Here is a 15,652-nt window from a genome sequence, read left to right on the forward strand (position 1 = left end):
TCTGGCGAAAGTTACTAAATTTCTCTGTGCCTGCTTCCTCATCTGTATAATGGTGACAGATAGGTTGTGAGATTTAAATGAGGTCATTCATTAGCATATTAAGAACAATGCAACTGAATGATAGCTATTATTACATATATATAATGCAAACATACATGTGTATAACATTTAAAATATATAATTTAACATATATGGAATTATGTCTTATGTAGCATTCCTCAGTTGTTTTTTATTTTCCTTCACTTAATAGTGCTTGGAGCTCTGTTTATACCAGAATATGTAGACCCACTTCTTTTTAACAGATGCATAGCATTCCACAGTAAGGTTGTACCATAGTTTAACCTCTTGCGTATTGAACACTGGTTGGTTCTTAATTTTAATATGTTGCAAATTAATATCTGTATCTTTAGTTATACATCTTTGTCCACATTTCTTTTCTTTAAGATAGATTCTTAGAAATTAAGTTGCTGACTCAATGGCATGCCCATTTGGAATTTTTATTGTAATCCAAAGTCTTCTAAAACAGGCTTCTTCAAATTTAAATCCTACCTACAGTTAGAAGTGTGTCTAAATCTCTCTGGTTTGCTCACACCTGTTATAAAACTTCATATTTTGGACACTTGTTTCTGTTTAGAGGGGTAGCTTTTCAGGTTAATTGGCTACTTGTTTTTCTTCTTTATATCCTTTGTACATTTTTATTAACTTATTATTGATATAAGAACTCTTAATAGAGTTTGGATATCATGTATTAAAATGTGATAGAAAAAAAATTTCTCTCTAGTGTTAGTTTTAAAATTTGGTTTATAGTGTCCTTCAAAATACATTACTTGGTACCATATTTTTGAAAGCTTGTGTGAAATGTATTATTTAATATTCTTGTTTCTAATCTTTAGATCTTTAGCCCATCTTGAATTTTAACTTTGTTTGTGCTGTGTGGTAGGTTTATCAATTTCTAATGGGTTACTGAATAGGCCATTCTCTCCCCACTATTTGAAATGCCAACTATCAGAAATGAAATATCTATCTAGACATATGTGTTTCTAGACTTTCTACTCCTTGTCTATCTATTCCTGTGCCAGTACCACAGTATTTCAATTTTTATACCTGTGTAGCGTAGTACTTTTCACTTTATGATAGGACATGGCCTCTTCTATCATTCTTTTTCCTAGAATTGTCTTGTTAATGTATATATATATTCATTTTAATAGAAAGTTTTATTTCACTTAGTGGAATTTTCAAGGTGGCCCTGACAGCTTCATATAAATGTATCATTTTTCAGATTCCTGTGTTTATAATCATTGTTATCTCTCTAAAAGCATATTATATTAATTATAGAAATATTAAATAAATGCATTCTCATAAATATCCCCAAAATTTAGATAATAGTTCCATTTGCCTTATACCTAATCCCAGCTACTTCCTAAAAAGTATTCACCATTTATTACATGTGTATGTACATAAAGAATATACTTTTACCTAACAAGTTTACAAAATAAGAGGTACTATAATGTGAGTATTGATCTACAACTGGTATTTTTACCATACAGCACAACTTGGAGATCTTCACATTGTGCAAATATTGATATATCTTATTCTTTTTGAAAGCTGCACTTTGTGACCTTGCATAATCATTAATTTGTTGATTAGGTTTTAGGTTATTTTCCATTTTCAGTGTCACAATGTCACAATGAATGTCATTGTATATGCCTTTTTCTATACATATATAGGTTATTTCTTCAGGGAAAATATTGAAGAGTACAATTGCTGGGTAATAGGGTAGTCAGTTATATTTTAACTTCTAATGGTACTGACAAATTTTTCCCTAAAAGGAGTGTCCCGATTTATACTCCTACCAGTAGTGCATTACAACATCAAATTCCAGACAAACCCACCAATGCTATTACAATATTATCAAATTATTAGTGTGTTTATAATTTTGAATGATTTTTAAAATTGATTTGTATCAGCTCTGTATCCATTTTGGGAAATAATCTTTTTCCCATTATAAACTGAGAAAATATATAGCTATTGAAACATATATATAGTATATTCTTCTCATCTGCAGCTTATTTTTCCTGGACATTAATCCTTTCTCTCGTATATAGGTTGAGAAAACATTTTCCCAATCTGTAGCTCTGGTTTTTAATTTTTAAACTTTGGTGTAGTCAAATTTATTAATTTTTTTCCTTATGGCATCTCTGCTTATACATAGTTTTAAAAAGCCTCTTCTACAAAGTTATAATAAAAGCTTGTATTTTTCCTTTTTAAAATTAATTTTTAAAAATTGATACAATTGACATATAACATTATATTTGTTCCAGGTGTACAACATGATTGTATACACTGCACACATATCACCACAATAAATCTAGTTAACATATCCATCACCACACATAGATACAAATTTTTTTCTTGTGTGTGGTGAGAACGTTTAAGATCTACTCTCTTAGCAACTTTCAAATAGTGTTATTAACTATAGTCACCATGGTGTACATTACATCCCCATGACATTTATTTTGTAACTGTAAGTTTGTACCTTTTGACCACTTTCACCCATTTCACCCACCTACCACCTCCACCTCTGGCAACCACCAATCTAGCCTTTGTACCTATGAGTTCATTTTTTATTTTATTAAAAATATTTTTTTAGGGACTTCCCTGGTAGTCCAGTGGTAAAGAATACACCTTCCAATGAAGGGACACGGGTTTGATCCCTGGTCGGGGAACTAAGATCTCACATGCTGCAGGGGAACTAAGCCCACATGCCACAACTACTGAGCTCACACACCTCAACATGAGAGCCTGCATGCCGCAAACTACACAGCCCATACACCCTGGAGCCTTCGCGCCACAATTAGACAGAGAAAACCCACACACCACAACTAGAGAGAAGCCTGTGCACTACAACTAGAGAAGCCCATGTGTCACAATGAAAAGATCCCGCATGCTGCAGCTAAGACCCAACATAGCCAAAAAAATAAAATGAATAAATTAAAAAGTTACTCTAAAAATGTTTTAGATTCCACACAGATTATACACTATTTGTCTTTCTGTCTTATTTCATTTAGCATAATGCCCTCCAGTTTCATCCATGTTGTCACAAATGACAAGATTTCCTTCTTTTCAGGGCTGAATAATACTTGATTGTACATATATATACATTTTATGCATTCTTCCATCAGTGAACACTTAGGTTGCTTCCATGTCTTGGCTATTGTAAATAATGTGGCAATGAACATGAGGGTGCATCAATCTTTTTGAGTTAGCTTTTTCATTTTCTTCAGATAAATACCTAGAAGTGGAATTGCTGGATTTATATGGTAGTTCTATTTTTAGTTTTTTGGGAAACCTCTATGTTTTCCATAGAGGCTCTCACCAATATTACACAAGAGTTCTCTTTTCTCCACATCCTTGCCAACGCTTGTTATTTTTTGCCTTTTTCATAATAGCCTTTCTCATGGGTGTAATGTAATAGCTCATTGTGGTTTTGACTTTCATTTCCCTGATGATTAGTTATGTTGAGCACCTTTTCATGTATGTTGGCAATCTGAATATCTTCTTTGGAAAAATGCCTATTCAGATTATCTGCCCATTTTAGATGGTTATCTTGTATAAATTCTTTACATACTTTGGATATTAAGCCCTCATCAGATACAGTACTTGCAAATATCTTCTCCCATTCTTTTTCATTTGACTGATGGTTTTCTTTGCTGTGCAGAAGCTTTTTAGTTTGTTGTAGCCCTATTTATTTATTTTTGCTTTTGTTGCCTTTGCTTTAGCGTCAAATCCAAAAAATCATTGCCAAGATTGATATCAAGGAACCTACCACCTGTGTTTTCTTCTAGGAAGTTTATGATTTCAGGTTTAATCTCCAACTCTTTAATCCATATTAACTTTTGTGTATGGTGTAAGGTAGTGATCTAGTTTTCCCAACACCATTTATTTAAGAGACCGTCTTTCCCTATCGTATATTTTTGGTTCCTTTGTTGTAAATTAACTGACTATATATACATGGGTTTATTTCTAGGTTCTCTATTCTGTCCTACTGATCTATACGTATGTTTTAATGTCAATACCATAATGTTTTAATTACTATACCTTTGTAATACAGCTTGAAATCAGGAAGCATGATACCTCTAGCTTTATTCTTTCTCAACACTGCTTTGGTTATTCTGGGTCTTTTGTGGTTCCATACAAGTCTTAGGATTGTCTGTTCTATTTCTGTGAAAAATGCCATGGAAATTTTGATAGAGATTGCACTGAATGTGTAGATTCCTCTGGATAGTATGGGCATTTTAACAATATTAATTCTTCCAATCTGTAAGCATGGAATATCTTTCCATTTATCTGTGTCTTCTTCAATTTCTTTCACCACGCTTATAGTTTTCAGTGTACAGGTCTTTTACCTCCTTGGTTAAATTTATCCCTAGGTATGTTTTTTCTTACTATGCAACTGTAAATGGGATTATTTCCTTAACTTCTTTTTCTGGTAGTTTTTATTAGTGTATAGAAATGCAGATTTTTGCATATTGATTTAGTATGCTGCAATTTTGCTGAATTCATTGATCAATTCTAAGTTTTTTGGTGGAGTCTTTAGGGTTTTCTATATGCAACATCATGTCATCTGCAAATAGTGACAATTTTACTTCTCCTTAATTTGGATGCCTTTCTTTCCTAGCTCTGGCTAGGATTCCAATACTATATTGAATAAGAGGTGAGAGCAGGCACCCTTGTCTCATCCCCAAGAGTATGATTAGCTGTGGGCTTGCCATTTATGGCCTTTATTTTTAATATTTGGCCATGCTGGGTCTTAGTTGTGGCACATGGAATCTTTGTTGCCGTGTGCAGGATCCGTTTTTAGTTGTGGCATGCAGGATCTAGTTCCCCGACCAGGGATCGAACCCGGGCCCCCTGCAATGGGAGCACAGAGTCTTAACCAGGGGACCACCAGGAAAGTCTCTATGGCCTTTATTATGTTGAGGTACTTTCTCTCTATATTCAATTTGTTGACAGTTTTTTAAAATCATAAATGGATGTTGAATTTTACCAAATGCTTTTTTCCCCATCTACGGAGAGGACCATGATTTTTATCCTTTTTTGTTAAACTGGTGTAATATACTGATTGATTTTCAGATGTTGAATCATCCTTGCATCCTGGAATAATCCCACTTGATCATGTTGTATGGTCATTTTAACATACTGTTGAAGTTTTGTTAAGGATTTTTGCATCTATTTTGTACATCAGGGATATTGGCCTATAATTTTCTTTTCTTTAGGTGTCCTTGTCTGGCTTTGGTATCAGGGTAATGCTGGTTTCATAAAATGAATTTGGAAGTGGTTCCTCCTCTTTGATTTTTTGGAAGTGTTTGAGAAGGACTGGTATTAATTCTTTAAATGTTTGGTAGAAGTCATCAGTGAAGCCATATGGTCCTGGACTTTTGTTGGGAGGTTTTTGATTATTGATTCAATCTCCTCACTACTAACCAGACTACTCACATTTCACATTTCATCATGATTCAATCTTGGTAGGTATGTTTCTAGCAGTCCACTTCTAGGCTATCCAATTTGTTGGCCAACAATCATTCACAGTAACATCTGATTCTTTGTATTTCCATGGTACAACTTGTAACACCTCCTCTTTCCTTTCTGATTTTGAGGGCTTTTTTTGTGAGTCTAGCTAAAGTTTTATCAATTTTATCTTAAAAAGAAAAAAAACAGCTCTTAAGTTTCATTGCTCTTTCCTTTCTTCTACTAACTTTGGGCTTCATTTTTTTCCCCCCGAGATAGCAAGTTAGGTTGCGATCTTTGTTTCTTGATGTAGGCTTTTATCCCTATATACTTCCCTCTTAGACTGTTTTTGCTGTATCCCGTAAGTTTTGGTATGTTGTTTCCATTTTCATTTCTCATTATTTTTAAATTTCTTCTTTGACCCATTGGTTGTTCAGTAGGTTGCTTAATTTCCACATATTTGTGAAATTTTTAGGCTTCTTGTAGTTGATTTCTAGTTTTATACCATTATGGTCAGAAAAGATGCCTGATATTGATTTCAGTCTTCTTAAACGTATTGACTTGTTTTGTGTCCTAACATATGATCTGTCCTGAAGAATTTTCCATGTGTGCTTGAAAAGAGTCTATATTCTGTTGCTTTTGGATGGAATGTTCTGCATGTCTGTTACATCCATCTGGTCTAAACATGTTATTTAAGGTCAGTGCTTCCTTATTGATAATCTGACTGGATGATCTATCCTTTTGATGAAAGTGGGGTACTGAAGTTCCCTGCTATTATTGTTTTGCTGTCTATCCTGTTAATATTTGCTGTCTATGTCTGTTAATACTTGCTTTATATATTTAGGTGCTCCACAGCTTTATTTGCACATTTTCTTTTCCATGTGTCCTAGAGATATTTCCATTTCAAACATCTTCATTTCCCTCATTTTAGTTTGCATAACTCAGAGCATTGCTATATCACAAGTTATGTAGTCATTTGCTTATTGATGGACATCTGTCGGCATTTGGTTGAAAATACATTAAATTTATGGATCAGTTGACAACATACAATATTTAAGACGTCCTATTCAGAAAGAAGTTACATCTGCTTACTAAATACTCATCTAATTTTCTTCATAAAGATCTTATACATGCTCCATCATCCATTAGCCACTTTGTTTCCCTGACAAATAACATGTAGAGAAAGGGGGTGTGTGAAAAAGTAAGCACACTTATTCAGATGGGTAAAAACTGATTTTAGTTGTATTAATGGCCTCACTTTGCTTTAGAGCCCCTACTTTCACTAACGACAGAATTGGGGAGGAGAAGACAGATTCACCATTAAGGAACTCATCTTCCCTGGGCTTCACACTTTGCTTTGGGGTTCAGTATTTGATCAAATTGAAGTTCAAATTTCTGTCAGGCTGTTTCTCTTTTCGGAACCTCCTCACCCCATTTTCTTTATCAAGTTGGGAATCAGTGCATGGAAGGAACTCTTTCTTGCTGTCTTCTGAGTTTTTACTCGTTGTTCTTCCTATCACCTGTTACTGAATGTCCCTGCCTTAGTCCATGCCTTATCCTAGACTCTCCTGTCTCAACAGGAAGTCTGAGATCCTGTACACTGAAGTTTCCTTATTCCAACAGGCTCTCCTACCTCCATTAATTAGGAACATAGTTTTCACAGGAGCTTATACCCTGCAGCTGCTAACTGCAACTTCTCTATCCATTTCCAGTCTCCCTTACCCTATTGTACACAAACCAGTGGAGAGAGGTTTGTATTAGTGAACTCAAATACCACATATAAACATTCCCCAACTGGCCCCACAGGCCCCAGAATCATCTGTTGTCAAAAGCTGCAGCAAAAGGAAATGGTACATCATGTACATACTGATCAAAGCTAAGCCTCAGGGACTATTAATATCATAAACAGCAATAACTCTTTTCCTGGAAAAATGCCATAAAATTTAAGGGTGGTCTGTAATATAGAAAATGACATATTGGGGACTCCCCTGGCGGCCCAGTGGTTAAGACTTCACCTTCCAATGCAGGGGGTGTGGGTTTGATCCCTGGTTGGGGAGCTAGGACCCCACATACCTCGTGGCCAAAAAACCAAAGGAAAAAACAGAAGCAATACTGTAACAAATTCAATAAAGACTTTAAAAGTTGTCCACATCAAAAAAAATCTTAAAAAAAAATGTATTTCCCTTAAAAAAGCAGTTAGAAAATAATTCTGAGACCTTAATCTTAGGATATATAAGTTAAAAAAGTTATTAAAGAGTAATGCAAAAAGTATAATAAACTTTTTATTTTCATAAACTGTCTTTAAAAAAAACCAAAGAGAACTGGAATTAACCTTGGAAAGTCATCTCCAAGGCCTCTTAGCTTTCACACTAACAAATTCTTATAAGGACTCTCCTCACAGGAACCTACACCTAAATGTTTACCATAATGCCGTATTTCCACCCCTTTGCCCCAGGAATCAAGCAAAAAGGGAAAGACTCATATTCATGAATAAATGGAAGCAATAATTTATAATAGAAATAAAGCCAATAGACAACTGCAGAAAAAGTTATTTTGGTGAAAAAAAGTAGTTGGCAATTGAAAAATGTTATTTCTCCAATAAGACACCACATAACAAAAACAACAGACCTTTTCCTACACATGAAAACAAAGGTCTCAGTTATAGAAATGACACACTATTGCAATCCAACTTTTTTTAGGCAAGAAGCACACTAAACAAAGGGATAAAACCTGCGTTGGTATAAAAGGAATGTGACATATGAGGCAATCAACTTGGTTCTTCTTCCTCAGAGTAAATCTTCCTGAATCATCACTCCCAGAAGCACTTCTCTGGCTAGTAGAGCTCCACCCAGACTCCACGCCAGAGGTGGAAGGCCAGTTTCTCTGGTTACTTTCAATAGCTCAATCTTCAAGCAAGTAGTTAGGGTTAACTACTAAGTAGGGATCTTCTTCATAGCTCTCACTTCCTTCTGTGGAGCCTTTCAATCCAGCTTGGGTGAGCTCAATTAGAACATGATCCTATGAAACACAAACGTTTGTCCTCAGTTCTCCAGCAGTATTATAAGAATGCTAAGATACACAGGACTTGGACTTGACCCTTCTTCTGAATATTTGTGACTAACATTTTCTTTCATTTCCCCCCAGAAACTCTCTCAGAAAAAGGACTATATCTTAAAGTCAATATCAAGCTTCTGCTAAGTCACCTTCCCATTAGGATATAGACTTTTTCATATCATAAACTTCTTTGAAAAATTAAGAAATACATCAGTAAGACTGACGTTGTGATTTTAATCAGGTTCCCTAGCATATATATCAACTACTTATAAATATAACTTCAAAAAAGAGCATATGAATTTTACAATCATGCAATTGTATAAAATCCTCTGATAAGTATGTTTATGATTCTGTTTATCACTCTGATAAGTGTTTAATTTCACTTAATATTATGTTAATTTTTAATTATTGGCCACTGAACTCTTTTATATACCATCCATTCATAATTTAGTTAGAAGTAGAATCTAAAGATAATTAACATGAAACAATTTTCCCTCTGACCTATTAACTAATTAAAAAAAGCAGAACATGCCATGTGGCTTAATAAACTTGATGACAGATTTGAAGCCATGATGTAACTATAAGTCTAATACGTCCACAAATGAGAAAGGCTCCTACCGAAGGCCCATACAGAGGAACTCAGGAAATAGTGATGTGATCCTAAGAAGGTGGAAAAGGCCCACAGTATAAGCACTAATTCCACTAAGAGGGATTGGACACTTTCAAGCACTCACTCTATGTACTAACACACCTTCACAGGAAGCATACTTGATTAGCACAGTACAAGTTCCTTAGTCTTCTGTACTGAGTTGGCTCAGGCGGTGAGTCAAACTTAAAAAGGTAAGCCCAATTTAGATCAGTTAATTTCACAACGTGTCCAAATGTGGATTTCTTGCATGGACCATCTTATCTTACACTGATCCCAGGGCCACAAGGGAGGGAAGGGCTGGCCTGATGCAAACACATTGCCCACCACTAACTAGATAGACAACTCTGAGCATAACGCCACCCCAGTTCAGCTTTATTTTTATACATATTATTCATTAAATTTTGAATGGAATAGTTCTTCCCACACCCCCACACCTGTAACCATAGACTCATCTAGTTCTATAGGGAAATAATTTTTCAGATGACAAACCCTGATATGTGACAACTATAATATTTATATAGTGAGCATTGTGAAGTCAACTGCAATCTCTGCCATTTGAACAGAAAAATTCAATCATTTAACAAGTATTTGAGCCCTCTATGACTTAGGCACCACTGTAGATTCTGGGGACACAGTGGCTAAAGAAACAAAGTCCCTGTCCTCATGGTGCTTGCATGTTAACAAGAGAGACAAAATAAACACCTAAATAAAGACGATACTGCCAGGCAATGATAAGCACTATGAAGAAACAAAGCAGGGTAAAGGGGTGACAGCAAGGAAGAGGCTATTTTGACTGGCCAGGCAAGAATAACTTCTCCGAGAAGGTAACATTTGAGCAGACCTCAGAATGGAGGATGGAATATGGGCAAAGAAACAAAGGGCATGTACAAAGGCCTTCATGCTTGGTGTGTCTAAGGAACAGTGACAAGGCCAGTGTCACTAAGCAGAATGGGCAAGGGGAAGAGGCTATGAAAAGAGGTGAATGAGGTGGGCAGGGGCTTGCTTGTGTAGGGTTCTGCAGGCCACGGTACGGAGACTGGATTTTATTCTAAATGTGAGAGAAGGACTAGAAGGAAGGGCACTAAAACAATTTGATTTGTTAAAAGATCTGTCTGGCTGCTGGGCAGAGAGCCACTGCAAGGGAGGACAGTTAGGAGGCACCCATGGAGGTCCAGGCACGGTGGCTTGGGTAGATGTGACGGTGGTGAGAAGAAAACAGAGAATACTGATACTGAAGGCAAGGCTCACAGGATTTGCTTATAAAAGGAGAGAAGTTGTGAGGGGAAAGAGAAGTCAAGGAATCAAGGATAATTCTAAGGTGCCTGGCTTAAAGCAAATGAGTAAGTGAAACATTGCAAGGAAAAACTGTTTTGAACACATTAAGCGTGAGACGCCTATTAATTTGCAAGTAGGCAGCTAGCTACATATATTAGCAATTTAGAGGACAGGTGAGAGCTGGAGATATAAATATGGGTGTCATCACAAATGGTTTTTAATTCATAGAACCAAATGAGATCACTTAGGCAATGAATATAAATAGAAAAGAGGTCTGAGAACTAAGCATAATACTTCATTTAAAAAGTGAAAAGAGAAAGACTCAGGAAAAGAGAATAAGAGGAAATAACCAGTGAGAAGGAGAAGACCCAGGAGAACATGGTGACTCAGAAGCCAAGTGAACAAAGTATTTCTAGAAGGAGTGATCAACTTTTTTTTTTTTTTTTTTGCGGTACACGGGCCTCTCACTGCTGTGGCCTCTCCCGTTGCAGAGCACAGGCTCTGGACACACAGCCTCAGCGGCCATGGCTCACGGGCCCAGCCGCTCCATGGCATGTGGGATCTTCCCGGCCCGGGGCACGAACCCATGTCCCCTGCATCGGCAGGCGGACTCTCAACCACTGCGCCACCAGGGAAGACCAGGAGTGATCAACTTTGACAGATGCTGCTGACAAGCTGAATACTGAAAATAATCAACTGATTGGAGTAGTGAGAAGGTATGTATGTAATGGTCCTTTAAGAGAGTAGGAGAATGAACTGCCTAGGGAAAAGTAATAGCATCGGGCAGTGCTACTGTGAGGTCAGTACTACTGTGACGTTGATAAGACAGAAGTAAAGAATTGTCCATTTGAGATTTGTGGTCATGAATTTAAAATAAAAGTGGGCACATGGTTGTATGCTTTTCTCCAGATACTTTTAACTGCATAGATATAGGTATAGAAAACGAATTAGATTGAACCAAATCTGGAATTTTGCCAAGCAAGTAATATAAAAGAGAATGAATGAAGTTGAAAGTATAAGAAAAAAGTGATCATGGGATAGATTTTAAGCTGGGTAATGAGGGAGATAACATGAGGAAGGATAAAATGCAGAAAATAGGTGACAGTGGTCAGGACGCTCAAAGGTTTATGGTAGAGTGGAAAACAAAGGTTAAAAACACACAAATAATAAGACCCTAAATTCACTTTACCAGCTTTAAGTTCTGCTTATTTTAGCAGAAGAAATAAGTCAATTAACTGTTAATAATTCTCTCTTGTTTTATACAACTCCTAATTCTGACTAGATCCTAATGATTCAAAATAAATGAACATCTAATGAACCTACAAAGATTTGAGGCATGAACTCCTTCTGTAATACCTCAGCAAGCTTAATTATATACGTACATAGTGGGTGAGTCGATAAATGACTTTCTCTATGATTCTCTTTTTATTTATCAGCTCCTCTTCAGAATCTATTTCTGATTCGATTTCCTTCAAGTACCAATTAACAAGCTCACTCCTCTTTAATGCCGACTCATCCTCTTCTGTAACAACAAAAAATACATTTAAAAAGGATTAAATTATCCTTGTAGCAAACTGTATTGCCAATTCTTGGAGTCTGCATGCACAAGATAATGTACAGATTAGATAACCTTCAATCTGTCAGAAAACATATCTGCTGAAATAAGATTTGCAATCTTCCAGCATAAGCCTGAAAAATATTACTTGAATTAAAGTATGCCTTACTTTATCCTGAAAAGAAAAATCTAAAAAAATAGAGATTATAAGAAACAAGTTTCTTAAAGCTATAACGACTTCAAAGTATGAAGGTGTTTCCTTCACCTTCTCATGCTTCACCACCTATGATAATCTGTCAACAGCAGTTGAAAGAGTAAATTAGGAATGAAGTCACAGCAAGCAAAACTGCTTAAATACAACTATTCCTCTTTGGAAAGGGGAACACTTTATGGAATTGAGGTCAACCAAGGAGTGAAATCCATAGGTGTTCACTCAAAAATAAAAAATTACCAATTTATTCCAGCAAGGTCTATCCTTATTGACTGAACTACCTGCCCTTTAGAGTCCAGAACTCTAAATTCACAAGAGAAGTTGGAACCTGGCAATATTTTAAACTATCACAGATATAAAGTATACTAAAAGAAAACTTCATTTGTCTTGATTTTAGAAATTGCTAATAAAATACAAAATCAAAATAGGAAAATTTTAGCTTTACTGATGATGCGTCTGAAAAGTTTTATTATGGTTGTACTGAAACTTCAGTGGTTTGTCCAAATGCTTTTGAGTAAGTAATCTCTTTGGTTTACAGTTTAAAGTTTTGCCAGGGGACTTCCCTGGTGGTCCAATGGTTAAGACTCTGCACTCCCAATGCAGGGGGACTGGGTTCCATCCCTGGTTGGGGAACAAAGATCCCACATACCGCAATGAACCCACGTGCCCTAGAGCTCATGTGCTGCAACCAGAGAAGCCTGAGAGTGGCAACGAAGACCCAGAGTAGCCTAAATAAATAAATGAACTTTAAAAAAAATAAAGTTTTGTTAGAAAACAGCTGTCTATCTGAAGACTGAGAATTAATAACTTACCTGGCTGGGTGAATAGCGTCTTTTTTCTTTTTTTAGGGAAAGGAGGAAGACCTAGAATTTATCTGTGGAATGCACTGTGTGGGTGCTAATCGTATCTTTGCTCCATTGATGGTTGGCCATGTTTAAAACTTAGTTGCATGAGAGAGAGAAAGAATAAGTACAACATGAACACAGGAATGTTTGCTCCCAAATCTTTTTATGTGAGAAGGGACTGGAACTAAAACCTCTCTGTCCTAGTGGCCTCTTTACTGCCTTCTTTCCTCCTTCCCACTGGTCCACAGTTCCCAGGGGAATGAGGGCAGAAACTAAAGGGCTTAAATCTTTTAGTAAGCTAAGACAATCTCTGGTGTTCTCTTCCTCCATCGCAGTTAGGACACTCTGATGAGAATATGTCTGGAAGCCAGCATACTGACAGTCAAATAAGAATTTTTTGATGGTTAATCACCAAACTGAAGTTTAAGTTCAACCCCTTGATTTAATCACTTTTCCTTCTGCCTTGTGGCTAATTACAGGTTGAGAAAACCTGGATAGCATGGTAAAGCAGTTAAGAACAGGAAGGGTAGTAATGTTCAGGTATCACACTTTACCTACAGAGAAATGAGGATTTTACTTCATTTCTAGTCTGGAATGTACTTGTGCTAATAGCCTTTTGAGTTTCAATTACTTGTCTATGATATATAAATACTCTAGGAGTCCATCCATTTTAAACAAACCCATTGTAAGGAAAAGTGACTTTGCATCTGTAAAAACATTTGTTAAGTACGTCTTTATATATTCTCAGATCCCAAATTCAGCTTCACAAATATTAAAATAGGCCAAGGACATTAATAAGAATGAGTCATAAACCTTTGACAATGAACTTGTGGGGAAATGTCTGGGCTGGTAGATATGCTGACATTCCCTAGTAGATTTTGTTTGCCAAAGTGAGCTTGTCTAACAGTTTCTCATCTCTTCTGACAAAATAACACAATCTTTAGCAATCAGAAGTTGTTAGCTGATTCACTTTGTCATAAAGCAGAAACTAACACACCATTGTAAAGCAATTATACTCCAATGAAGATGTTAAAAAAAAAAAGATGTTAGACAAAAAAAAAAAAGTTGTTTATGTGAATACAGCTTATGTAAGTGACTCAGCATGTGAGCAGCACTAAGTATGTATGGCCTCACCTTCTTCCATCTTTCTGAGATGAAGCACAATAAGGTTAGAGATTCGGCAGTATTCGGAGAAGCCCAGCCTTAAGGAGGCTTTCGGAACAGCATCTTGGTTCATGTCTTCACTGTGGCCATTAATTCCATTCACAGGAGCAGGGATATCAGCATGACCTAAGTGAAATATTAACTGTTTGAATCTTCTTTCTGTGCCTCCAATACTCCCCTATTAAATGTTTATAAATATACTACTTATATTTTAATACTACTATTAATAATATTAATATAGTTATATAATTATAACTATATTATATAGTTATAATTATATAACTATATCTATAAATATATAAAATTTTTATATTTATAAAATATATAAATATTATAAAAATATTTATATTTAATATATATATATAAATATATTATATATATATTATATATAAATATATAAAATATATATAAATATTATAAAAATATTTATAAATATTATGTAAAAAATATAATTTTTATATTATTATATATAAATATATATTTATATATAAATATTATATAAAAATATAGTTATATAATTATATATATAATATATAGTTATAAAAATATTATATATAGTTATATAAATATATATATTTATATATATAAATATATTTATATATAAATATATATTTATATATATTTAATAATATTTAAATATTATATATATAATTATATTTATATATATAAAAATATATATAAAATATATATTTATATATATAACTATATATAAATATTATATAAATATATTTTTATATAATATATATATAAAAATATATATTTATATAATATATATATTATATAAAAATATAGTTATATAATTATAACTATATTATATAATTATTATATAACTATATATATAAATATATTATATATATTTATATATATAATATATATATTATATTATATATATAAATATATTATATATTATATATAATATATAAATATATATATTATATAACTATATATAATATAAATAATAATATAGTATTAAATTAAATAATTAATTTAATACTAATATTAATAATAATATAAATATATTTATACTTATATATATAAGTATAAATACTTATATTTTAATACTATAACCATATAGTTATACTCAGTATTTAGTAATTGTATAAATAAATTAGAAAGTTTATAAATGCTACCAGTTAAGACAAAAACCCATTTGGAAGGGATGGGAAGATTGGGAGATAAAAGGATTTCATAATCTGAAAGTGCATTTGCAATATTAAGTCCACTGTCTCCATTTTGGTGTTTTTTCTCTCAGTCTTTCAAGCATATATATTTTATATCAAGTAATTATATTTTAACTTAGAAACAGTTAATAAAATTCAATATCCATTTTTTCCCCTTTTGCTAATAGACTTCACAACCATCAGTAAGTGCATTTTTACCATGACATCTCA

General features: G+C 34.2%; 1 protein-coding gene across 1 annotated transcript in view; it reads right to left on the reverse strand.

Annotated features, from left to right (window-relative positions):
• Positions 1–7,235: 7,235 nt before the first annotated feature.
• Positions 7,236–15,652, reverse strand: part of MCM6 (minichromosome maintenance complex component 6) — a 46,459-nt gene continuing 38,042 nt past the window's right edge. Inside the window, exons 15-17 of the mRNA XM_082840846.1 lie at positions 14,232–14,387; positions 11,869–12,008; positions 7,236–8,526 (exon numbers count right to left, since the gene is read on the reverse strand). Coding sequence (XP_082696972.1) covers positions 8,410–8,526; positions 11,869–12,008; positions 14,232–14,387 — 413 coding nt within the window. The 3' untranslated portion in view covers positions 7,236–8,409. The remainder of the gene's footprint in view (positions 8,527–11,868; positions 12,009–14,231; positions 14,388–15,652) is intronic.

Source organism: Leucopleurus acutus (genome assembly GCF_964270905.1).
Source record: "Leucopleurus acutus genome assembly, chromosome: 6".
Lineage (NCBI taxonomy): Eukaryota > Metazoa > Chordata > Mammalia > Artiodactyla > Delphinidae > Leucopleurus > Leucopleurus acutus.